The sequence below is a fragment of the Diceros bicornis genome, chromosome 8 (genome assembly GCF_020826845.1).
Source record: "Diceros bicornis minor isolate mBicDic1 chromosome 8, mDicBic1.mat.cur, whole genome shotgun sequence".
In the NCBI taxonomy this organism is placed as follows: domain Eukaryota; kingdom Metazoa; phylum Chordata; class Mammalia; order Perissodactyla; family Rhinocerotidae; genus Diceros; species Diceros bicornis.
Genome location: NC_080747.1, coordinates 14095644 through 14123380, shown reverse-complemented (window position 1 = coordinate 14123380; position 27737 = coordinate 14095644). Strand labels below are relative to the sequence as shown.

Below are 27737 nucleotides of genomic sequence, written 5' to 3'. Positions count from 1 at the left end.
TTCTTGCCAATGGAATGATGACAGAATTGGTGTGTCACTTCCAGGCCAAAGTATTTTAGAAGTGGGTATACCTTCTCTATGTTCTCTTTTGCCTTTTGCTGGCTGAATGCAGACTATGAGGTCCTAGGGGATGGTGGAGCACAGATGGAAAGAACCAATCGCCAATTCACTTTAGACAGGAAGGGGGTCTAAAGACCAGTAACTCAGACTTGAATGTGAGCAGAAAAATTACATTTACTGTGTTAAGCTACTGAAACGTGGGGCTTATTATACAATTAGCATTACCATAACTAATATGCTTGCCTTTTTAATATTTCAGACATTGTTAATCTGAATAGGTATGATGTTTGTCTGAAAACAGAACCATTGTCATTGATCTGGTACAATTTCAGGGCTGCCAAAAATGATATTAAGGAAGCAGTCAGCTATTCACCTCCCAAAGGGCAAGGCTAATGCCTAAGAGCAGATTTTTGCTGAATAAGGAAGCCAACACAAATTTGAATGCATTCCTAACAGTTAGTGACTAAAAAAAGGGCTGTATAAGAAAGTAGGAGTAATTTTGAGCTCTCTTTGGCCCATGGACCAAATTTGCATAGTTATAATAATAAGTGGTTACTATTGGAATTCTGATAAAATAAGGCTGAGGAATGGGGAAGGGATATGGTATAGGAAAACCATGTCCTTCCTCATTCAGTACGGTAGTAGGTGTAAAATGGGTCAGAAAATAATCTACACGCTTTATATGCTCATATAGGAATAGAATTTGTTCCACAGGAGTGGAACCGGTGACTAGAAACAGAGATGGGAGAGAGACTTCATTTTTTCACTTTTGAATATCGTACCATATCAATTCCCTATTTAAAAATAAGTTTTAAAAAATGCGACATTTTTTTATTAGCTTGTGAGAATTGATTGGTATAAGGGAAGATATCTTTACTGAATTTCAACAAAATTTCAACAAAATCCTGTATGCAAATTGGTGAGTGGGTATGGCAAAACTGACACCATAATTTAGTAAGTATAGTTAATGATATCCTTACTTGAACCTATGAAGTTTCATAGGTTTTCAGTTATAAGCTATTAAAATGAGTGTTGAAGTAAATTAAACTTACAACTAGACCTCTGAATCACAGTGTCCTAAAATGACAAATCAAGATATCTTTTAAACGTTGAAGTATAGTCAATTATATTGCTTCATTTAAAATGCTATAATATTGCAACATCACATATTAGTAATATATAATATTCCAAAATTTTTGTCAAATTAACGAAAAATTATGTCTTATTTTCTTTAATTCATCTGTTAACTTTCTCTTTTGTGTACATTTTGTAGTGTATATAAAATATTAGCACCGTACAATACTGATTTGTAGGTTAAGCAGTACATTATTGGGAATACTTGCTAAAAAAGTTTCTGCTTATGGGTTGCTGAGTCAAAGTTTGGACATGTCTGCTGCTAACTAACTAACTAATTCTGCTATGGGAGCTCAGAGAGAGCATCTCTGGAGTAGTCAGCTTGGGACTACCTCACAAGTGTGATTTGAGCTGAGACTTGAAGACTGATAGGATTTGAATAGAAGAGAGGATGAAGAGAAGGATATTATAAAGCAAGAAGACAGAGCAAACTGACAAGGCTTGTTTGCACCACTAAAGCAATTCTCAGTGTGAGGTCTCGGACCATCCACAACAGCATCACTGAAGGGATTAAAATGCCTTACCCAGACCTACTGAATCAAAATTTCTGATGTGGGGAGTCATAAGTATTCATTTTTATCAGCCTCCTGATAATTTTTATGTTTACCAAAGTTTGAGAAATTCTAACTTCTTATAAATACTCTGGATGATACTTGGATTTGTATTGCAGAGACATCATAGATGATTAAAAAAAAAAAAAGCAGTGATCAATTGCAGAAAGAGAAACGGCTATGTTGAAATATTCAACCATAGGTCAGCCATTTTACCAATACTTAATTCAGTTAAAAACATTTGAGTTTCCATTCAGTACCGAGCATTCTACTGCTATGTAATAAAGAGAATTAAAAAGCTTCAGTTCCCTTCCTTTTTTGAGTGTTGGAGAGTTCTGTTGTTTAATTACCTTTGAACCCTAGAAAAAGACTAGAAAGGCAATGGTATGGAGCTGCCAGATTCACTTCCTGCCTGTTTACCCCAAGGCCAAGTCAAACATGCTTTGCAAATTGGTTGTTAAATGTTTCGGGTATTGGAAAGACTACTTGTGCCATTAACTGCTCTTAGCCCATGTACTCAACTCTTCTTTTATTCCTGTGTTTCACATCTAACACACCACTAACACAATTTTAAGGTAGGAGTATGAAAAAAATAACTATCAATGCTAGAGTTCCTAGACACATTCCCCACAAACTGTTTGTAAAACAACTTGTGGGGCTCATGGTGATCGTATTAATATTTAATATAAGATGGCTATAATTTTGCCAAAAAACATTTTATTCCAAAATGTCATGTTCCGTGGTGTTATGTTGATATACTGTAATCTCAGTGCAGATGTTGCCATTGTGTGACAAGGGGTTTTTGTTTTTGTTTTTCTCCCATGGAGATGAGATGGAAGACCTGATACCAGGCTACCTTTAATGAAACCCTGGTACTAGTTAATGTGTATTAGGATTACAATGAAAGCATAGTGCCAGTTTAAGCTGTGTGTTCATTTCTTGCATTCTTCACTCAAAAAAAAGGATATTTGACAGAAAACTTTAGCTTTTAAAAATAAAATATGACATAGGTGCTACACAGAAATGCAGAGCCATGAGAGCATATTTTAGGAACATGCAAACTAGTCTGAAAGATAAGTAAGAATAAGGCAGAGTAGGGAAAATAGCCTTCTAGGTAAACGGGTTAAGTGAAACACTCAAGAATGTGATCTTGTTTTTAGATGAGTGGTAGATGTATATGAATAGGAATAGTAACAACGGAGTTACCCATGCTACTTACCTGATTAGGAAAGAAAATTACTAAGCAATGGCTAAAAGACTACCTTAGTAAATTTGTACTGAAGAAATCACAAGGCAGCACTTAGCTATCTGTGTGGTAAAGATGAATTATTCAGTACGTCTTAGGACAACTGCTTAGCCATCTGGAAAAACATAAGCCTGGATTCCAACCTCACTCTGTATATCAACATACATCCCAGCTAGATCAAAAATGTAAACATTAAAAAAAAAATGAAACCAGAAAAGTGCTAGGAGAAACTAATCTTGGATGTGGATGGCCTTTCTAAGCATGAAGCAAAAGCTAGAAAATGTAAGAGAAAAGATCAATAGATTTGCCTACATAGAAATTCAAAATATTTATAAAGTGAAAATAAATTACGAGCTGGGGGAAATTGTAATACATGCAAATACAAGCAAAGTGCTAAAAGCCCCTACAAAGAAAGATCTTGTAATAGGTGTTAAAAATGATTAAAGAAGACCATTTCAGTGATACAAACAAACTTTATTTAACACTTCATGAAGCGGACAGTCTCCATTCAGAGAACTGCAAAATGAGGTGAAGGCAGGAAGCTTTTATAGGATAAAGAATAAAGAACAGGGAAGAGAAAAATAGAAAATATCTGATTGGCTGGGGTCATGTGGTCAACCTTGTTTGGAGTGAGAAGGAACAAGGAAATAAGTACAGAGCCTAGAGATGGCTTGGCGTTTGGGGCTTGGCTGATTGGATATCCTGCATTTCTGGTCAAGCGAGGAATTTACAGCGACACAAAAGTTACCTAAGTTTCGGTTTGCTGACGTGGAACACTGGGCAGGAGCAGCTTCATCTTGGGCCTAGAAAGTTATTTCAACATAAGGTAGAAAGCCAGGCAAAAGCACAAAAGAAACGTTTAATTCCAACAACCAATTTGTGGAATGGTGTTCAAGCAACCCTAGTATCAAACAAATGGTATAGAGGGAGACACTCTTCACCTACCAGATTGCAAGATACTTGAAGGTCAATAGCAGCTAGTTTTGGCAAGGGTATGGGAAAACACATTTTTGTGCACTATTAATGAGAGTGTAAACTGGAATAACTATTCTGGAGAACAGTATAGTAAAATATATCAACATTTAAAATTTGCTTACTCCTTGAAACTGGTTTATTCTAAGATTTATTCCTATGGAAATACCTGCAAAGATCCATGTACCACATCGTGTAGCAAGTTATCTTGATGCATTGGTAACCTCCCAATACATTTCAGGCAGGCTATCCCAGATGTCATGAGCAGGAAACTTTGCAGCCCAAATTAAGATGCTCAAATCACATGGCTTATTGAATCACTTTTAAATAGAAGTCAGTTGGAACATATAGTGATGGTTAAAACGTTTAGGATAGGGTGCCAGGAAGGTAGGAGGACTACATTATCTGAATCTTCAGGCAGTGTTATGTACCGTCTGCCTCACCAGCCTTCACCTCTGATAGTGCGGTTCTGAGGACCACAGTTGAAATTGAGAAGGGGAGCTCAGCAGATAGAGGGTGCCTAGAGCCAATACATGCTTGCTCTCTCAGAAATGTGCAAGGGCAAGTATGCCTGGTTAATGGCCTGCTGGAGAGCCATGTGTTTCATCTGTGTTTCTGGGGCGGAACATACATGGGGCCAGAATGGGTGTCAACAGTGAATGGCATTTTGGGGATAATGTAGCTGTCGGATTGAGGGTGGCATCATCTTTACCTTACAACTTGGCCTTTCCATCTTTTTTCTGTTGGTAACAATCTTATTTGTTCCATCCTTTCTATATATATTCCATTCCATCTTTATCATGTCTTACAGTACACTATCTGTACTTAACATATCTTAAGAATTCTATCTCACATGAGTTTCATATATCATTTTTTCTGTTCTTTAGAACAGAATTGAATATTCTCACAATACAGCAAACATGCGTGAAACATTTTGCTTAAAATATAAAAACCTAGAAGAATTGTTCAATAGGGGATAGAGTAAATATTATTGTATATAATGGAATACTGGCTGTTAAAAATGGTAATGTAGATCTTTATTGACAAAAGAAAAAAAAAGATGTCCATTTTATATTGAGTGAATAGGGTTCAAAAACATTATTACAGTATCCTATTTATGTTTTAAAAAAATATATATGTACAGAACATTTTCTAGGTGTGTACAGAAAAATATCTAGAAGAATCTTCTCAAAATATTAACTAATTTAACAGTAAACTAAGATGATAAACTAGGAACCAAAAACCCAGGTTGGCCATTCTTATGTAGTGTCAGATTGGGGTGAAAGTAAGGAATTTAGAATAGGAATATCTCAGTTTCAGACACAACTCTGCTTGTGTCTGAAATGCCTGACTTGGTACAAATTTTCTGGATCTAGTTCCTCATCTATAAAAATGGGTATTGTGGGGCCTGCCGGGTGGACTAGTGGCTGAGTTTGCTCCCTGTGCTTCAGCAGCCCACTGCGTGGACCTACACACTGCTCATCAAGCCTTGGTGTGGCAGTGTCCCATATACAAAATAGAGGAAGACTGGCACAGATGTTAGCTCAGGGCCAATCTTCCTCACCAAAAAAAAAAGGGGGGGGTGTTCTCACCTGCAGTGTGGAGGGATGGGATTGTAGTTTCTGAAGCTTGCTTGTTTTATTTATCAAAATTATTAAAACTCTTGATATAAAGCAGTTTGTAAAATGAATATATTAACCATGCAAATTACTTATTTATGATGAGGCTGTTATTTACACTTCAGGAAAATATGATCAGAGTGCTGTCACTTTCCTAAAAGCCCACTGTTTGAAACCACAGAAACCAAGCCACACAGAAATTTGGCCGGCCAACCTCTCCACTCACCAAACTAAAAAGACACATGATCGTAATCCGAAGATGTGACAGGATTCTGCCTCGAGTCGGCCGCTGGCCAGGAGTGTGGATATGGACAAGTCACCACTTTCACTTGTCTTGGTTTACTGAGACTTTCAGCTCCACCTGTTACTTAACTGCTCCTCCATTCCTCTTCGCCTCCTCCTTCCCCACACCCCCCACCATCCTTTCTACCTCTCTGATGACTTTTTCTCTGCGCTCGTATCGCTCTACTGCTTCCCGCACTACGCGTTCCGCCCTTTCTCGTCCCAGATTTCGGTCACCAGGTCCTAGGCCGCCCCTTTGGCTTCTTCCCTTTGTTCCGTGATCTCCGGCAATCCTCCCGCAACGTCCGGGCTCCTCCCCAAGCTGGGGGAAGGGGGAATCCAATTTGCAGGCCCAGTGGAGGGCCCACACTGTGAGCCCCGGTCCCCCGCAGTTCCTCGCGTCCCCGAGACTAGCTCTCACCTCCCTGCGCCTCTCCTCCGCCGGCTGAGTGCGCCGGTCAAGGCGCCTGGTTCCTCGCCACCCGTTACGTCCGAGGTACATCACCAGAGGCCCCTCCCCAGACCGCTCGCCCCAGCTGCCCGAGGCTGAGGCCGGCTCATGTTCCTCCTTGGCCTGGGATGCCCACCACGGGTGCGGTCCGTCGCCGCTGAGTCCGGAGCCCAGCGCCACCCACGTGTCCGAGAGCGCCGCGCCCAGTCAGCGCAAACCTCTCCAAGGCCAGCGGCTCCTCGCAGCAAAAGCTCTACCATTGCGGGCGAAACCCGCACGGGCCGGAGAGCGGCGCGCAGATCGCGAGCAGCACGCGCGGGTCCTCGGCGCCTCGCCGCAGGGTGGGGGTGCCCGCAGAGCCAACAAGCCAGCGAGCGAGCGCCGGAGGAGGGAGGGTGGGCGCGCAAGCGGCGGGGAGGCGGACACCTCGGGGAAGCAGGAGCCAAGCGGCGGTGCGGGCGGCGGGACTGCAGTGCCACCTCTCCCGAGAAAGCCCACACACTCACGGCCGCGCGCGCACTCACGTGCACACCGTGGGCAGCGAGAACTCGAGCGAGAGCCCTTGAGCTCTGCACGCGTTTTAGCGATGGCTTCTGCCCTCAACAGCAAAATTCACGCGCCCGGCACTTGCCCGGGCTCCAAAGCTGATGCCCGCGGCGGCGCCGGCTGGAGAATGGACTGCGATCCTGAGATGCACGTGAAAATGTGCAAGAAGATCGCCCAGCTCACCAAGGTAAGGTGAGGCGCTGCGGGCCGGCGAGCTGCGTGCCCGGGGCGCTCCGGGCTGGGGAGGGAGTGCGGACGCCCCCAGGGGAAGCCCAGACCGAATCCAGGCTGAAACTTTGTCTCGGAGGTCAGCTGGGAAGCGAAGCGGTCCTAAATCTTGGTGACTTGACCCTCTGGAGGCACCATCCTAAAGCAGCTGAGAGAGAGGCTCCTTGCCAAGGAAACTCCTCCAGCCTGCGTGCTGAGCAGGTGGTCTGTGCTCCCAAGGTGGGACTGTGAATCGAGTTGAGTCAGTGCTGTAGTGTGTTTGTGTATGTGTGTTTTCCTTTGCCGGCTCCGCTCAAGTGATCGTGCCTGGAAGGTTGTGATTTCATTCATCGCGTACTTTACAGCCTGGGAGGTCATGTGGGCTCTGTTTAAACACTTGATTCATTTATTTCTTCATTCAACAAATATTTGTGAATATTTGGCAGCAGCTTGCATGGCACGTACTAAACCTGGAAGGCAGCCCAGGGGACTTACTATCAAACTGGTTGCAGACGTGTGTAGGAGCATCAATAGGGAAGTGCACGATTCACCATTTAATTATGGGATTACAAAGGACCTTGGGATGTCAGCCAGCACATCTCGGTATCTCATCCCAGGGCCTTGATTTAACCTCCACCGACTGTGGTGTTTTCCTTATGAAGACCAGCAAAAAGATGCCACCCTTCCCTTTGTTAACCCTCTGCAGCTTCCCAATTAGGAGCTCCTTGTCCTAGGTTCTCCTCACGTGCCTTGTGTGTAGGTGGAAAACAACATCCCTCTCTGTCTTCTGTACAAGATTCTGAGTGGCTGAATTTGGCTGTGTGCCTTGGAGTATCGTTTTGATCTTGTAGTAAACTCCTGATACCATGCCTGCTAGTGGAGGTCAGGTGCAGGTTCTGTCCAGTACCATTTGGGTTGTGCTCTCTTCCCTCACTATCTCCCTCCTTCCACCGTCCCACTTCCTCATACCCATTTTTTTGTAGGATCACAGGCATTTCCCTCCTTATTTTGCCAGAAGGAAGAGAGCACAGAGACTTGGAATTGGACTCTAGCCTTCTCCGGCCCCTCCTATTAACTTCTCCACATTCTTGGCACATAAGCCTGTCTCCAAACAGTGATCTCTTTAGTCAAGGATGGAAAAAGGTGAATGGAAATACTCTGTGGAGGCCTTGGCATGTGCTGCTGGCACCACTGATCTAATCTACATTCATCTGAATGGTGACATCGATCCAAAAGAGTATTGATTCAAGGCGCTAGGTACAGTATAAGACATGTCTATCTTCAAAGAACCTAAAATATTTTTGGAGAAACAAGGTTGGAGAGAAAACTAAAAGACACTACTACATAATCAGCTGCTAAATTGGGTATTTCAAATTATGAGTGCTATAGAAGCAGAAACAAAGGATAAGTCATTATGGGTAAGAACAGTCAGGAGAGATTTTATGGAATAGATGAACTTTGAATTCAGTTTGAAATTTATGGAGTGCCTACTATGTACCAGGCACTGTGCTGAATATTGATGGCATAAAACTGAGATGATTCTTATTATGTCGTGCCCCTCTTTACCATTTTTTGTGCTAATTGATGAAATTAGACATTTTTTATATTGCTATACCACCTTTCCTTTGGCTACTGTTTGTATGTCACGTATTTTCCATCTCTTTATACTTAATCTTTCTATAAGTTTTATTTTACTTGTATCTCTGATAGGTGAATTTAATCCATGTGCATTTATTGTGATTACTAATATATCTGGGCTTATTCTTCCATCATATTTTGTGCTTTTCATGTATCATCCTTTTTCAGTCTTCCTTTTTCTCTATCCCTGCGTTCTATTGGATTAGTAAAATGATCTCTATTCCCTCATTTTCCACTGCTGGTGTGAAGGCTTTAGTCTTTATTTCTATTTTTCTCAGAATTGTTTTTTCTTTTTCAACATCATACTTAACTCTAATTTTTTCCAACAAAGTTATCATGTTATTCTTATTTCCTACAAGAGAACTTTGCATATTTTACACATTTAACAGCCCTCTGCTTTCCCATCTTGTCATCGTTGTCTAGAGATTTCGACTTTTTTTAATTTAAAAATTGTTTTATAGTCAAGACTTCATTAAATTTACTGACCTTTCACCATTTCTTCTACTCATTATTTTTTTCTTGAATCCAAAGCCTTCCCTTTGGGTTCACTTTTCTTCTAGCTGAAGTTAACACTTTAACAGTTCTTTCTGTAGGAGTCTCCGTGGGGAAGGGAATTCTTTGTATATTTGAAAATGTCTTTATTTTGCCCTCACTGTTGGATGATCATTTATTTGGGTATAAAATTCTATTAAACAGTTATTTTCCCATAGCACAGTGATGATAGTGTTCCGTTATCTTCTGGTACAATTATTGCTGGTAAAAATTCAACTGCCAATCTAATTTTCATACTTTTGCAGATAATCTGCCTTTTCTCTTGATAGCTTTTAAGACTTGTGTTTGTTTATTTTGATGTTTAGCAGTTTCCCCAAAACTCTCTAGATGTTAGTGTGCTTTCTATTGAGGACTCATGTGCTCTCTTTTATTCTGGAAAATTATCAGTGATTTTCTCTTAAAATATTGTTTCTCTTACATCGCCTCCATTCTCTTTTCTGGAACTGCCAGTAGGTGAGTAAGGAAGCCTCTGCATCTATATCTTGAAATATTAAAAAAATTTTTTGTCTCTGCATTACATCCTGGTGAATTGTTTAATCCTGCCTCCTATTTGTCAATCCTCTAAGTAATTTGTCCAGTCCAGAGTTTTTCCCAGCTATTAAGTTTTAGAATTTCAATAATTATATTTTTCATTTCTAAGATTGCTGTTCTTATTTCCTTGCTGTCTGATTTTGATAATTTCTTAACTTTACTGCTTTATTGAAATATAATTTACATGTCATAAAATTCACCTAAGTGTACAATTCAACATTTTTTTGTAAATTTACAGAGTTGTTGCACCATAACCATAATCCAGTTTTAAGACATTTCTATCATCCCAAAGAAACCTGTCTTTTTACCCATTTGTAGTCAGTCCCTGTTCCCACCCCAATGCCAGGCAACCATTGATCTACTTTCTGTCTCTATACATTTGTCTTTTCCAGACATTCCACGTCAGTGAAATAACACAGTATGTGGTATTTCCATCGGGCTTTTTTCACTTACTTGCTAAATCTTAGCATAATGTTTTTGAGGTTCATCCAAGTTGTAGCATATAACATTCATTCATTCCTTTTTATTGCTCGATAATATCCCATTTTATGGCTGTACCACATTCTTATTATCCATGCACCGGTTGATAGACATTTGGGTTGTTTCCACTTTGGGGCTATTATGAATAATGCTGCTATAAACATTACATTTCTGTGCAAGTCTTTGTGCAGACACCAATTTTCATTAGTCCTGGGTAGATACCCAGGAATGGAATTATTGGGTACATTTATGTTTAACTTTTTAAGAAACTACCAAACTATTTTCCAAAGCGACTGTACCATCTTCCCTTTTCCAGCCTACTTTTCCAGGAAAATCTAGTACAACCCCGTGCACCCGGTCCTGAAATCACAGTGAAGTCTAGTTCTTTCCATACTCCACATGCACTTACCTCCCTCTCTATTTTTCCTCTTGATATTTCCTCATCTCTAAGAGTTGAATCCTGCTTATCTTTTGTCTCACTTCCCCCAAGAAAAACCTTTGAAAAACCTCACTTTTATAATTAATCATGTATTAATTAATTATTAATTGTGTTAGTTATTTTTTTTCTTATTCGTCTTTTTCTGCAGAAGTTCGTACAATGCCTGGCACATAACAGACCCTTGGTAAGCTTGTTAAATTTAGTTAAAGTTTCCCCCAAATATTTGGTTAATATTTCTTTTTATCCATCTGATATTATAGTTGATTTGTGTATAGTCTGTCCCTTAAAATAAACTCCTTAATTTATTTACAATACTTTGCACCTGGCAGACACTCAATATATGTTAGTATAATAAATAAATATTCATTTACACAGTGGTCCAAAGTCCAGAATGCACATTCAGACCACCTGAAGAGTTTTTAAAAACATACCAGTGAGATGACATCTAACTGCAATACGTGATCCTAGACTGGATCCAGTACTGAAGGGGAAAAATGCTATAAGGAGATGGTTGGCTCAACTGACAAATTGGAATATGGTGATAGAGAAGATAAAAGTATTTGTATCACTGTTAAATTTACTGGAGTTGACTCTACTGTGGCTATGCAAGAAAATATTCTTATTCTGAGGAAATGCATATTGAAATGTGTCTTAATTTTAAGGAAGTAAGTATGATATTTTACTGTTAAGGCATTTTATTTTATAAAGAAAATAGAGAAAATAAAATATAGAAAGAGAGCAAATGATAAAACAAATGGGACAAAAATGTTAAGAATAGGCGAGTTTGGGTAAAGGTTACGTGGATGTTCTTTGTACTATTCTTTTTCCAGCAGTTTTTTCCTAAGTTTGAAATTATTTCTAAATAAAACGTTAAAAACAAATAAAAAGCATACAAGGCCACAGGCCCCATCTTAGAAGGAGAGGAGAGAGAGGTGACAGGCTTTGCTATTTTCTCAAAGCCCCTCAAAAGCTCCTAATATTAACACAGAGTTGAAAACTACGAGTTTAGAGCAATTGAAGGTTTAAACAGTAAAATGGGCACCGAGGAGTTATTTGAACAAACAGGAGGTTCCAAACCCATTCCCCATCAGACAGGTTTGCTCAGCCCTGTCTCTGGGCCTTTCTCTGCTTTTGCATCCTCCCAGCAACCCCCAGCTGATTTTTCCCTTCGTGGCACTCTCCACATCCTCATACCCAGAAGAGTTGGCATCCCTCAGACCCAGGGATTCCTCAATTCCAACTTTCAAGGAGAGATAGAATGTCTTGCCCCAAATACAAGTTTTAATGAAGACCCTTTTATATTAGAACAAGAAAATGAGAGGAAAAGTGTGCGTTCCCTCTCCACGAACCATCCCTCTAACTGAAGGCTGGCTCTCAGGAACGAGCCCACAAGCATGACAACCGTATACCCACAGCACTACCTCTCATCTGGAGCAATTAGAGGAGAAGTACCCGGGAGGCAGTGAGCTGTCTTCTTAGTGCCAGAAGCTGCCAACCTAAAAGTATAAGGAGTAAATAACCCTGTGGGACCCTCTCAGTCGCTCTTCGGAAAGGATCTTAGCCACTCTGTCGGAAGACCCTGTAAGAGCTAAGGCTGAATCAAGTGCCTGCGACTTCTGCACATCAGTAATACCTTATGATTCCTTGGTGTTTGTGTTCTTTGCAAAGCCTTTGACATACTTACTCATCCTTTGTGTGCACAGCAGTTCTGCTTGGCAAGGAGAGGGGTACCATCTCTAATTGAGAGAGGGAAAATCTGAGGCCCAGGAGAGGATCAACATTCTTGCCCCATGTCACATTACTATGTATTGACAGAACTAGAACATCCAGAACCCAGTGACGGTGTGTGTGTCAGGTGGTGTTTCTTCCCCGGTCATCCTTACGCTTCCATAACCTCTCTCGATTGTCTTTACTACTTTTTCCCATGCAAGGGGAAATGTGTATTTAATTAGTGAGGCTGAGGGCAGGAACTGGGCCTGCAGAGCTCTCTCCTCTTCCTCCCTTCTTTTCTCATGGAGTGATCTGCCCATAGAAGCACACATTCTGCTTTGCCTGCAGTGTAGGTAGGTGCAGGTCTGTGGGGGAAGACCTGCCCTGGCCCAGCGTTGTGACTAGGTGGGTAAATATCAGGAATCCAGCTTGCTGGTGGGTATAAGCCACATTCTCTGATATTAATCTTGTTGGTAATGTGATATTTTGGTCTCAAAACAGCCTTACACCTTGGTCTTGTATTTCAGTTAGTTCAGTGGGAAAGAAGGATTTTGTTCGTTGAGGTTTCCTAAAGATCCAGCATACAGATCTTAGGATAAGTCCAATTTTGAGGAATTTGGTGAAGTGTTGCAGTAAAAACTAACGCTGTCATTTGGGAACGCATCTTGACTTGATAGTGGGGAACCTTCGAATTCTAGTGTAGAACTTATCTGTAGATCCTTCCTGCCTTCCTTCCATGGGAAGTTCTGGAGGTCAAAGTCACTCCTTCCAGCACAGGAGCACAACCAGACCAAGGGAACTGTGTGTCCCCATGTCCCAGAACCTTACCAAGGTCTATTGAGGCAAGGAGCAGAGACAGTGATGTTAGATGTGTGTAGGGCTGGGGTAGGGGGTGTTGTTGTGGAAAATAGGCCCTGAGTATAAAATCAGAAATATTAAGGAAAACGAATTATAATTTCTACTCAAAGTTAACTTTTAAATGAATTTAAATGTGCTTTATTTCTAGGGGTATACTTCTTACTGTTATTTATACAATAAATATAAATGAAAATTAAATGAGAATAAACATGAAGACACCTGGAGAGCTAACGAACAATTTTGGGGTTAACCCTGGAATGCTCTTCCTCCTGATCCTTATGTGGCTGGTCCCAGCTAAAATGCCATCTCTTCAGATGGTAGGTTTTTTTTTTTTTTGGTAAGGAAGACTGGCTCTGAGCTAACATCCATGCCCATCTTCTTCTACTTTATATGGGACGCCGCCACAGCATGGCCTGACGAGCGGTGCGTTGATGCGCTCCCGGGATCCGAACCCGGGCCACCAGCAGTGGAGCGTGTCCACTTAACTGCTACACCACGGGGCCAGCCCCCTGGATGATAGATATTGGTTACCCTTTCCTTCCTGAACTGGAAGAACTGCAGAGGGACAGGACTGCTGCCCAATTGTCTAAACCAGCAACAGGAACAAAGCCAGCCCTTCCTGTCCTAAGGCAGCAGGAGGGCTGCCTGTTGCCACAGGAGTCCTCGGCAAACTTGAGGTGTGTAAGTTTTATTGCACCCCACTGACTCCCTTAGCTTCTCTGAAAATGCCCGCCTGCTTGCAGGAGCTTGTTTGGGGACAGATGTTGAAGCAGTTCCATATCGTTTTGCTTTAGGACTCTAGATTTGAAAACTGCAGATCTGTTTTAACAAGCCCTCTCTGTTGGAATCTTTTAATTTAACGATGTGATTCATGGTGTAAAGACAGCTATCTCACAAAAATATTTTTGCCATAAAACAGTATGAAGTATGCCTTGAGTTGGGGGTCTTTGAACCCCACTGAGATGCCTCCACTTTTGCATACCCATTCTGGTCTCTGCACTTCCCCCCAGCCTTCCTCCTATCCTTTCTCCACACAGCAGCTGGAGTGACCTTAAAACTGAATCAAAAGCTCATACCCTGCTGGAGGGAATGGACAGTGTTCCAGCTGATTTGGAAAACTGTCTGGCAGTTCCTCAAACAGTTAAACAGAGAGTTATCATATGAACCAGCAATTCCACGCCTAGGTGTATACCCATGAGAAATTAAAACATATACCCGCACAAAAACTTGTACACAGTATTCATAGCAATATTAATCATAATAGCCAAAAAATGGAAATAAACTAAATGTTCGTCAGTTGAAGAATGGATAAATAAGATGTGGTACAAAGTACAGGGGAGGGTAATGGCTGAGGGATGCAGGGTTTCTTTTGGGATAATGAAAATCTTCTTAAGTCGACTGTAGTATGGTTACACAACTCTGATACTGAAAGCCATTGAATTGTACACTTTAAATGGGTGAATTGCATGGTCTCAAGAATTATATTTCAATACAGCTTACAATTAAAACAAACAAAAAGAAACAGACTGAATCGTGTCTTTCTCCTGTTTAAATCCAGTTCTGAAGCGAGTCCTGGTGAGCTTATCCCGTAAACATATAATGAATCAGTCCACCTCCATCCCCCATTTCCACCTCCATCCTAGTCCAAGCCATCTCCACCTCCAGCTGTGGCCTCCTGTCGGGCCTTGTGGTCTACCCTTGCCCCCTCACACAGTGGCAAGAATTATCTTTTAAAATATAAACGAGAGTGTGTCATTCTTCTGCTTAAAACCCACTAGTGGCTTCCCATTTCACTTGGAATAAAATTTGTTCACCTAGAATAAATTCTTTATCGTGGTCACTTGAGGTGGCTTCTGTCCATTTCTCAGCGTCATCTCCTCGGCCACACCTGCCTTCTTTCAGGCCTTGGAATGTGCCCTGCTTGTGCCTGCCTGGAGCCATTGTCCTTGTGGTTTCCTCTGCCTGATCCTGCCTTGGCAGACTCCATTTGGCTCAGACGTCTCTTCGGAGAGGGCCTTCCTGCTCACCTAGACTGTACTGCTGTCCTGCCCCTCTTGGAGACCCCCTTGACTCCATCTGCTATTTCCATTTTTTCCTCTGTTTATTGCTCTCTCTTCTCCCCAGAGAAAGTTCCTTGAAAGCAGAGATTTCTGTCTGCTCTGTTCTCTGCTATACACCCCCAGTGCCTAGAACGGTGCCTGGTTAGTGATCGGTACCCAGCAAGTACTTGTCGATGGACTAAATGAACAAAACTCTTCCTGGACCTCCCGTTGCTCCTAGGATAAAATATCAAATTTTAACCATGGACTACATATAGTCATCTTATGGAAGAGTGGGGAGGCCCCTTTCTCAAGGCCAGAACTCAGGAGTTCTATCATCTAATTTGTAGTTTTCTGAGCTCAGTGGAGAACTGGCCACATCTGACAAATAAGTAGACTTCTCCCATTCCCTCCCAGGCCAACGTCTGACTTAGTCACTCCCAGCCACTGACCACAGAGACAGAGTCTGAGCAAACTTGGTGCCTCTATTTATCAGATCCAGTTCCTTCAGGACACCAGAATTGTAAAGTAAAATAAAAAGAACAATGCCTAATCATACATAGAAAAAACACCCACAGATAAGCAAAAGAAAAAGATTTTAAAGCACCTCAAACCTATAATAGCTTTAGTGATAAAATTAATAACATTTTTGTTACTAAATGATTTCCCATACAAATATAGACATATAATTTCTTAAAATAGAGTTATACATAACTGTTGTGTTAACTGGGTTTTTGACTCTTCACAATAAGTTTTGAATGCTCCAACATAATTTATAATGGTTGTATTAGTACTCTTGAGGAAACCTTTTTCTTAGCTGTGGAACCTTCAGGACACGAAGCAGAAAGACCTACTTGTGAATCTTTGATGTCATCATCAGGAATAGTATTGTTCCCAGTCTTCTGAGGCAGAAGAGGGGGTAAAATTTTCCTGAAAAGATCTTCCCCCACCTGCTGAATCCTGAACAGTTGCCGTAATAGCTTTACCCCTTGAACTTTAGGCTCTCGTTTTGTTAAAAATGAGATGGTTCAGTCTTTTACTGCTTCGTGCTAATTGTGCAGCTGGCAGATGCTGTCTTCTCTTGATAGTAGCTGTGGTAGACCAAAAAATGTCCCCCCAGAAGATAGCAAATCCTTGGAATCTGTGAATGCTACCTTATTCGGAAAAAGGGTCTGCAGATTAAGTTAAGCATGTTGAGATAAGATTGTCTTGTATTATCTGGGTGGGCCCTGAATCTAATGACAAGTGTCCTTATAAGAGAAAGGCAGAAGGAGATTTGAGACAGAAGAGAAGGCACAGAAGAGGCGAAGGCCGTCTGAAGATGGAGGCGGAGATTGGAGTTAGGCTGCCATCAGCCTCAAAACACCTGGAGCCGCTGGGAGCTGGCAGAGGTGAAGAATGGATTCTCCCCTGAGCCTCAAGAGGGAGTGGGCCCTGCAGTCACCTTGATTTTGAACTTCTGACCTCCAGGACCGTGAGAAAATAAAGTTTTGTTGTTTCAAATCATACATCTGTGGTGATTTGTTATGGCAGCCACAGGAAGAGAATCCACTGGCTTTCTTTAACAGTATCCTCTTCACCATTACCGAAGGCTTCTTCCTTCTCAGACCCCTACTGAGGTTCTCTCCTCTGATAATTTTCTGAATCCACTAGAGAGCATTTTTTTTTTTTAGTGAGAAAGTCCAGCCCTGAGCTAACATCCAATGCCAATCCTCCTCTTTTTCTTTTTTTTTTTTTTTGCTGAGGACGACTGGCCCTGGGCTAACATCCGTGCCCATCTTCCTTCCGTGCCCATCTTCCTTCCATGCCCATCTTCCGGCGAACCCGGGCCGCCGCAGTGGAGCACGCACACTTAACTGCTTACGCCACTGGGCCAGCCCCTAGGGAGCATTTTTTAACAAAAATTTAGACCAGTGAATTAAAACTTGTGGCTGGGGCTCAGGCAACTATGCATTTTTAAAACTCCAGTGATGACTGACTTCAGCCTGACTCTGAAAGCACTGCAACAGGTCCTTGGCCTCTGGTCTGTATGATAGATCCTGGTCTGTTGCCTGGCCCTGGCCTTGCCCTGTCTGGTAGCAGAGAGATTGTGTGTTTGTCATATTTCCTCTACTTCTCCAGAAGCTCTTTAGGCCAGTGCTGCTCAAACATTAGTATTATACACAAATGGGCCCACCTACAGCATTTCTCATTCAATCGGTGAAGGGTGAGGCTTGAGAATTTGTATTTTAAACAAGTTCAGGTGATGCTGCAGACCACAGTTTGAGCAAGTCTTTAGGATGATCAGGGCTCTCTCTTTTACCTTTCTCATTTTGAGCTTCCAACAGCTTCTGGCATTATGCCCTGCTCTCAATAATGTTCAATAATATGAGTTGGATTACTTTGAACTGTTAAAGCCTTGAGGACAAGGACCTCATCTTGTACCTTTTTTACGTATCTTTAGCACCTCCATTAGTGCCAGGACACAGAGGGTACCGGTAGGAGACATATTAAAGGGTGAGTGCTCCAGCAAACTCTCATCTATAAGGGATGCTAACACATCGCTGAGTGCCAGCATATCACAGGAAACGCCAAAGGATGCCAGAATGGCAGAATCCCCCTTAAGAGAAGTATTGCGTGTGCTTCAATAGCTGTTCCCAGTTGGAGGTGCGACTTGAAATGGCTTTGTGGAGTAATGAGATGAGCAGTAGACGGCTTAGTGAAGGAGGGCACCACTGGTTAATCACCAGGCTTCTGTTTTGCTGAGTAAATATGCAGGTTTGTGGCCAGAGCTGAATTGCTCCGGGCAGTAAAAGAAAGATTACTCTCCCCTGAGCAGTTCTTCTCCATCCTTCTCCTCATGTTGCATTCAGTGTCTTAAATAGGCATTGACCAGTGACAGGTTTGAAGGAGTGACAGATGTTAGCCTGCTTAGTTTATCCATGTGTCTGAGTCTAGTTTTGCACTCTGCCAATGATTTTGTTATGATTAGGATTACAAAAGCATTTGTGGGTGATAGCAGAGTAAGGAGCGCGCAGATAGGATGTTGGAGGTGGGTACCATGAAGGGTGATAGCTTCACATTTTGAAGACAAAGTTCATCTAGATCATAGTTTGGTTAAGCCAGACCAGTTTTAAGAAAGTGAAAAAGAATCTGTTTCTGGTTTTGTTCATTTTCCTTCCAGGGCAGTCTGCCCTTGAGAAGCGTGCCCCTCAAACATCTGCTTTTCCTTGCACTTGCAAGCTCATTAATGCCATTTTCCCAGAGACCCAGAAATAGAAAATTCCATTAAAAGGCTTATCATTAAACACAATACAGCTCTTTATGTGGGAGAAGGATGGCCTCTGAATAACAGTCCGTTAGGGCTGTGGGCTGGAAAAAATGGGTCAGCTTTCTTTTAAGGGAGAAATTAATACAGCAGGCAAGAGCCAGCAATATTGCCAACATTCATCTTGCAAAGCTTTTCCTCTTCACGCTGCCAAAGTGCCTCTGTCCAGACTTGCTACTCCTGTCCTCAGCCCCCTGGAGCAGGGCCCATTTGTCCTGAGGAAGGCTATCAAATTGTCTGGTGACAGCCTAAATAAATACGAGGGAGAAGATTAGAACTGAATATAAGGTTATGTTTGTGTGTGTGCGCGCATGTGTGCAGTCTGAGTGTAATCTAAACGAGGCCTCAGGAAAGCAAAAGATCACCACTAACTCATTCACTGACCTCTCCCCACTTTGGTGGGCCCTAATGTCAGTTCCACAAGGGTGGATCGTAGCTGAGTCCATGAAATGTTGTCCCCAGAGAAGAGCTGATGTAGAGAAGCTTGTTTCCCACGTAGGAGGTAAGCGTTTGAAAGGACTGTCCAGTGTCCAGTCTTCTCCTTGTGACTTAGGCAAGCTGAAGCACAGGGTGTGACAGGGCCTTGGTAGCTGGTTGATGGGCAGGAGAAGAACTAGTGCTGAACAAATAGCAGCTGGGGAATGAACACCCCATTGAGAGTAGCCAGGGACGCAGTGTCCAAAAAGCACGGAAAACGCAGGAGTGAGTCTGCATATGTCTGCAGTGGGAGAACCGTTCAGCTGCGTGGGCCAGGGCAGTAAGGGGTTCCAGAAGGGGGATGGTTCAGATTTCGGGGGAGTTGACGGTTAGAAGTAGGTGTTCTGTCTAAATTCAGCAAGATCCCCTGCTTGTAGGATATGTAGAATGTGTAGGATATAAGAAGACTCAATTCTATAGAAGGAGGAAATTGGTAGAGTGCCAGGTTCATAGCAAGCAGCATGAAGAATTTAAGGAGTTTGCAAGACATTCAAAGGGGAGATGTCTTATAGGCAATTGGATGTATAGTTTTGCTAGTTTTAGTGTTTGCGTTATTGTTCAGCAAATAGTCACTCACTCCTGCCCCCCTCCCACACCCCATGAGCAGAGATTACTTCCCCTTGAGACTTGCTTTGGTGTATAGAATGTTAGAGGATGTGAACACAGGCAGAGGCCTTAAATGCACTTGTGCAGTTTGGTAATCGCCATGAGAAAAGCATGTGCTGAGTGGCCACTGTCCCTATAGCCTGGCCCTAAGGGAGCAGACCTGAATCCAGCTCACAGCCTAGAGCCAAGCCCAGATGATACGAAACCTCAAACGTAGGGCAGATCCACTCAGCCAAGCTCAGCCTAGATCAACGCAATCACAGTTAACCTACATGAGAATCAATGCTTCTTATCATAAGTCATTGAGTTTTGGGGGTAGTTTTTTATATGGCAATATTGTGGGCAGTCCCTGACTAAGACAGTAGAGCTGGAGCTCAGAAAAGATATCTCAACTAGAGATTCAGTTTTAGGAATTATCAACTCATAGGGGGTCCCTAGCTGTGCAGTCAGCCAGGCCTGGATTCACATCGCGTGTCTGCCCCAGACCATCTGGAGCCTTAGACAGTAACCTAACAGATTCCTTAGATTACTCACCTGAGGAATATTGGAAGCAGTACCCACCTTGGCTTGTAAAGATGGCAACTAAATGACATAGCGAATGGATGTAAAACACCACTGAGAATGGCTGAAGATTTTCTTGAATTATCTTTAAGAACCTAGATGCCTAATATCCACCTTTGAGCTGCTTGCTGAGCTATGATGCTATGCAATGTGACACCCCTTCCAATGCTACAGGCAAGTCTGCCACCCCCGACCCCGGGAGAGGTGGTCCTCAGGCGAGCAAAGGAGTCCAGGCAGTGTCCACCGCTTGGCAGTGTCTGCAGAAGCAGGACAGCACATCAGGACAGTGAGCTGATCCCTAAAGGGAGTGAGTCCCACAGATTCAGGAGCGTGGAGCTAGAGGGGACTGGGGGAAACAGAAGCCAGCCCCCTGAAAACCCAAAAAGATGGGTGGTGCTAGGATTCCCACTGTACGTTTAATGGGAGTTCAAGTCACATTTCCATTGAATCTCAAGGGGAGGAGATGATGCCCAACCTGACATCAGACTTGTACTGCCTCTGAGACAAGATACACTGAACTTAAAATGCATTTTCTTTGTATCTGGATTAAGTTCTGAATTGGCCAAAAGCGGCTGATCCACCTTTTCCCAATTATCTTTTATTCCCATTTGTTTTAAACTTACTTGACTGTTTTTACCCCCTTAAATCAGGCAAACCATCTGAACAGAGAGAGAAAAGGAAGTCAAACACCACGATCAGTGTGCCAGTGTAGAATGCCGTGGAACAGAAGAAGTGTGTTGTTGTGATCCCAGCGTAGTTGTCACTCAGGCCTCCCTCCCGCTAAGTGCCATTTAACGGCCTCCAAGAATCTTATTTATCGCCCCTTTCCCTTCGCCGTGGGAGCACCCTCACTTATGCAATAAAAATGACAAGTCACCCTTCCGTAGATGCTTCAACAGGCACTAGAGGTCAAAACCATCTCTTCCTCTTGCCTTGGAAAAAAATTGCACCTGTCACATTTCTGAAACAGATACAAAAGCCTGGGCCCGGAAAAAACAGCCATCTAAATTATCTTCACAACAACAGACAGCTCCTTGGCTGTTGCTACAGGGAGGTAGGCGGTTAAGCTACTTGGCTGGTTGGTTCTGGGTCACACAAGCCTATACTGAAAGCATTTATGGGCTATTTGAAATTTTGGTTCAATTTACTGGCAGTTGCTAATATTGAATAAATGATCACTCATGGCTAAACTGATGCAAAGATTTATCATGAAATACTGCTGCTTTTAAAAATATATAGGCTAAGTCCCTTTTAATGTGGCTTGTTTTTAAAAACAATGTATAATTAAATTAGTACTGAGAAAAGGGGGCAAGTTTTAGTCCCTTCCATTCCTTGAGCTAGAAATGACCTAGAGATAATTTAGTCACTCCCTCAGCTCACAAACTGGAGACCAGAGAAGCTAAGAGGCTTTTCTGAGGTCACACAGTTGTTTAGTGGCAGGGCAGGTTTAGTGCGGGGGAGACCATTAGTTTTGTTTTTGGCATGTTGACTTTGGGGGTCTTAAGAGGTATCCAAGTCAAGATGTCAGGGAGGCAGTTAGATATTTTTAGTGGTCCTTTAAGAGAGGTGTCAGGGTTTGAGGTATAGATTTGAGGATGAACATTGTTGATCATCTCATTCAACCCCAATTCTAACGTGTGCTACAAAGGCTGGAAAGCTTGAAATTATATTTCTCAAAATTCCTTGCAGCTGGATTTCTCAGTGTGATTCTGGTCATACCAATCATGTGCCCTCAAACAAGATGTCTGTTATTGTTTTTATATAACTTTTGCTATGAAAATTTTAAGTATAGACAACGTTAGAGAGAACAGTAGAATGTACTCCCATTGCCCAGCTTCAAAAATGACCAATGTATGCTCATCTTGCTTCTTTTAGACCCATATCTACTCCCTACCTCCTCATTATTTTAAAGCAATCTCACAAGTGTTTCACCCATAAGTATTTCTGTATATAGCTCTGAAAGATAAGCATTCTTTTTAAAAGCATATCCATAATACCATTACTCCACTGAAAAAATTGGCGGTAAATCCTTAATATCACAAAATATCTGATCAGTGTTCACGTTTAATACATTTTCTTCTAGTACTTATATCATTTCATAGTTATGTCTCATAATATTTTTACAATTTTTTTTTCAAATAAGGATTTATATGTTGCAATTGGTTGATATGTCTTTTAGGTTTGGGATTCTCTTAATCTGTAGTTTCATGTACACACAGGCATACAGATACACACTCCCCTCTGCCTTTGCTTGGTTAAGAAACTGGGTTATTTGTCCCGTAGAGTTTCCAACAGTTTGGATTTTGCTGATTGCACCCTTGTGATGCTTTTAAACATTCTTCTATCACTTCTTTTCCTATAAATTGGTAGTTATATCTAGAAGACTGATTAAATTCAGGTTCAATTTTTTTGATAAGAAAACTTCATAGGGTGTGTTGTGAATTTCCATCAGGAGGAGCATACTGTCTGATATTCTCTTTTTGTGATGTTAGCAGTCATCGATGATTTCCTAATTCTGTCATTCCATCTTCATTTTATAGTTAAAATACTTCTATAAAGAGAAACTTCTGTTCATTACTTATTTGGTTATCTGATGGTGCAGTTCACATTAGAAAAACAAAATAAATGCTTGATTGTATTTTTTTGATTACCCGCCTTAAAAATAAATTTTGTTTCCCTTATACCCTCCAAGGATGACCAATGATATTTTTTTATTGGAGGAGGATATAAGTATGAATTTATGGATTGAAACATTTAATATGTTTAACATATTTAATTAAATAACATTTAATATGTTTAATATGTTTAACATATTTAATTAAATAACATATTTAATATGTTAAATATGAAACATATTTAGTATGTTTAATATGTTTAAATCCATTGCCATTATTATTCTTATTGATGTTCAGTTGACCCATCTTTGGTCTTCAGGTGTTGGCTCCTGAGTGCTTTTGACATGGCCCCAGTAATCTTTGACAGCTTCCTTGATTTTTCCTTCCTTGCTATGAGAAAGTATTTCAGGGTCATATTGTACACTTCCTGCTGCAGATCTGGAATCAGCCATTGCCCCAAGCAGCCTTGTTTCTTTTTAGTTGGAAATGGCATTTAGAGACCACAATCTATATACTGAGGGTGTTAATTGTATCTAGGCTTTTTATGCAGATCTGGAAAATATGTATTTTTTAAAGATAAATTACATCCTGAGTTCATATTGATATTTTTAATTCAAATCGAGATGTAAAGGTTTTTTAATTCACCTCCTTGATTTTATATCTGTATCTCCTTTATCCCACTCTGAAAATTTAAGTTCTCAAGGACACCAAGATAATTACTTATTTATTTCATAATATATATGGAAAAGCCTCAGAGTAGCAATAACAGTACTACCAATAATTATGTGACTATTGAAAATAGTTTAATATATGTTTAAGGGTGTGTGTGTGAAGTTCTTTTGGTCTCTAGGTTCTGTCCCACTAGGGATATACAGGTAAAATACTATGCTGTGAAGTCATTGAAATACTTCCTTTCTGTGGGGTTAAGCAACCAATTCACTTTTAAATTCATCACTTCACATTTTACTTTTGATTTTGGAGAGTTACTTCTTTTCATTTTGATTTAAATTTTTTTTTAGAATTATGTAAAACATTTACATGGCTCCAAAGTCAAATCTACAGACAATATCTGTTCAGAGAAGTCTAGCTTCTATTTTATGGCTTATCCTTCCTTTGTTTTTACTTTTTGTATAAACAAATATATCCACATATTCATATCTCTCATCATTTCTTAGGTAATACTATATATACTCTAGATAAATACTACATATACTTTTTCCCACCTTTCTCTCTTCACCTAACGTTATATACTAGAGATTACTCCGTAGCTGCATATAAAAATATTCCTCATCCTTTTTTCTGCTGCATAATGCTCCATTGTGTGGATGTATCATAGTTCATTCAAAAAGTCCTTTGTTAATGGGCATTTGTGTTGTTTCCAATCTTTTGCTATTGCATATTAGCATTTCAATGAATAGCTCCTGCATATAGCTTTTTGAATGTTTTCCAGTGTATAGATTCTCAGAAGTGGGATTCTAAGTAAAGGGTAAATAATTTTGCAAATAATTTTGCTGGATATGGCCAAATTTCCCTCTTTACAAGTTGTACCATTTTGCATTCCCACCAGCAATGAGAATGCTATTTTCCTATAGCTCCACCAACAGGATATATTGTTAATTTTTTCTTTTGACAGTCTATTAAATAAGAAATGGTATCTCAGTACAGTTTTCATTTTTATGAATGAGACAGAGCTTCTTTTCATATAGCAGTTCTTTATATATTAAAGACATTAATCCTTTGTAATATAAGCTAAAAATCATTTTTCCAGTTTGTCTTTTTACTTGGCTTATGGTATTCATGGCCGTGGAATGGTAATCCCTGGTCTGACTTGCAGGGATCCCTGGAAGTGTCTAACTGGTGATGGGATCCCTTGAATAGAAATAGATGGGCAGTCTGCAAAGTTCTGTAGGTCTATAGGTCTCATGAACAGAGATCTAGTGGCATCAACCTATGTGAGAGTCATGGCCCCTCACCCTGTTCCGGACCTGGGTCAGTTCATAGGCCCAGAGCCCCTTGAATGTAGGGGAGATCAGGTCCCCTTAAGGAAATTTTTATGCTACTGACACACGAAGGTACTGGAAGTCTTTCTCCCAGCTTTCCCCAAGAGAAACTCTGGGCACTGGAGAAAGTGAGATACCTAGATCTTTTGGGAATTATTGGACATTGACTCTATGAGAGAACTCTATGAGGCACATTGATATTTAATAATTTTCCCCAAATCACACAGTTAGTAAGTAGTAGAACCAGAATTCAAACCCAGGCGTTCCATGCTATTTAATTACTATTTTCTACAAACTCTTACATGACTACTAAATCTATCCTCATTGCTATTGGAATGATCTCCCTGAAACACACACAGCATCATACATGCTGCTGCATCACATTCTTCACTGGCTCCCCATTGCCGTTGGAATAAACAAGATAATCCATGATCTGCATCTTTCTGCCTTTCCAGCCTCATTTTCTGAATATTCCCTGACCCTCGCCCCATGCACAGGACATGCCAAATGACCTAAAGTTTTGCAAACACACCATTCTTTTCTACGTCTCCTCATGCTGGTGTATGTTGTTTGCTCAGCTTGGAATGTCCTCTCTACCTCAAAACTTTCCAAGGGCCTATTCCAGTGGCTGTTTGTGAAGCTTTTTGTGAATCACTCAAGGAGAGTGGGCACTCCTGCCTTGGAAACTACCATACCTGGCCTTCTCCTCCATGACAGCATCATGCACAGTGCACCACTGTGGCTACTTGTTGGCACAAGTGTACATGAGCAACTTGAGGGCAATGGCCATGTCTTCTGATCTTTGTCTCTGTAGACCTCTCATATAGAATTAGAAACATAGTGGGCCTTCAGCAAATAGTTGCTGAATTAACGAATAAATGAATAAACTAAAAGGGAAATTATGGCTGGATCGTGATGGGCCTTGGATACCCTGCTTTCGAGCCAACCATCCAGATAGCTCTCTATCCAATTAATTGTCAAAATAACTTCTATTTGTTTTCTTTAATGCATACAATGTATATAAAAAAAATTTCAAATTATTCCATAATGTGAACAGCCTAAAAATACATGCAAGGAAAGGCAATTTAAACAATGCAGAGAGATATGAAATGAAAAATAAGTTCCTTTCATGAACCTATTAAGGGTTTCTCATGTTTTCTTCCATGAAAACAAAATTTATACCTATACTGTAGCTATATATATATAAATATATGTACACATATTTTCTATACCTATCTAGTTTTTAAAATTTTACACATAAAGGCTCATATTGTATATACCATTATTTTTTCTTTTAATTGTACTCATATTATTACATTAGACTAATTATACTAACAAATCTTGGAGACCCTTCCATTCTGCATGTGTAGTTCTAACTCAGTCTATTGAATGGCTGCAGAATACTTCATCATATGAAAGTCCCATAATTCGTTATCTGGTCTCCTTGGACATTCTGGTTGTTTCCTTTTTTTTTTTCCATTACAGATAATGCTGTAGTAAACATCCTTGACATACATCTTGGCGCCCATATCATAAATTCCTAGCAGTGGAAATGCTGGGTCAGAGGTCACATTCATTGAAAATTGTGGGAGATGTTGTGATGGTGTCCCCCAGAAAGATTGTGCTGATATGTATACTTTCATCTACAGTGTAGGAGAGGCCTCTTTCCCCGTACCTGTACCAGCACCTCATGAAACTTTTTCCTTTTTGCTCATATGCTGTGTAAAAAATGTAATCTGCTTATTTAGATTCTCTTTTTAAACTTTTGCGTGAGTTTGAGCATCCATTGATTTCATTATTGGCTGCTTGCATTTATTTTTCTGTAAACTGTGTGAGTCCTTTGCATGCTTCTATGGGGTTCTGTCTACGTTCTTTTCTTGAGATTTTTACAAGCTTTGGTTAAATTTTGTCATATCTGTTGCAAACATTTTTCCAGTTTATTATTTGTTTTTTGACACTGTCGTATTTTTTTCACATAGAAGTTTAATGTTTACTGAGGTTAGAATGTACTGGAATATATCCATATTCTTATTAATGGCTTCTGGGTTTTATGCTCTGGTTGTATACCAGTTAGGATGCTCTTGGGGCAATTAACAGAAAACCTACCCCAATGTGGTTTAAACAATTAGGAAATTGATTATCTTCTTTAACAGAAAATCCAAAAGTAGGGAAGACTTTAGGGTAGGTTGATTGAACAGCTCGGCAATATTGTCAGGACCTGAAATCCTTTCTGTCCCTACTCTGATATCTGTGGTGTGGACACCGTCCTGAGGCTGGCTTCCCTTATTGTCATAACAACAGCTAGCAGCAACTGGAGAGACACACTCCCTTGTTCATATCCAGTGAGAAAGGGAGAGTATAACCTCTTTGTCTACCATGGAATATTAGTTCCCCACTTTTTTGGTTGGATCAGTTTAGATCCCCTGACCATTCTGGATCAATAACCATCACTAGAGGAATGCTATGCATCGAATGGCCTAGACTGATCAAGATCCATCACTGGAGTGGAGCTGGGCATGTGGTCAGCTTTCCCTGAGTCACCCAGACTGCCTGGCGGAGGACTGGCTGTAGGAACATAATTGGGGTCTTGTTAAAAAGGAAGAAGGAAGGAATAGCTATTGGGTAGTGTGGGAGACAGAATAATACACCCCCTCAAGAAGTCCATGTCCTAATCCCCAAAACCTGAGAATATATTACCTTACATGGCAAAAGGGACATTGTGGATGTGTTTAAGTTAAGGAGCTTAAGCTGGTTCATTATCCTGGTTTATCCAGGTGGGCCCAGTGTAATCACAAGGGTCCTTATAAGAAAGAGGCAATAGGGTCAGAGGCAGAGTAGGAGATGTGATGACAGAAG

At 41.0% G+C, this 27737-nt stretch overlaps 1 protein-coding gene across 1 annotated transcript in view; it reads left to right on the top strand.

Annotated features, from left to right (window-relative positions):
- Window positions 1-6227: 6227 nt before the first annotated feature.
- FAM184B (family with sequence similarity 184 member B) overlaps window positions 6228-27737 on the top strand; it is a 125977-nt gene continuing 104467 nt past the window's right edge. The window contains exon 1 of the mRNA XM_058546789.1: window positions 6228-7048. Coding sequence (XP_058402772.1) covers window positions 6902-7048 — 147 coding nt within the window. The 5' untranslated portion in view covers window positions 6228-6901. The remainder of the gene's footprint in view (window positions 7049-27737) is intronic.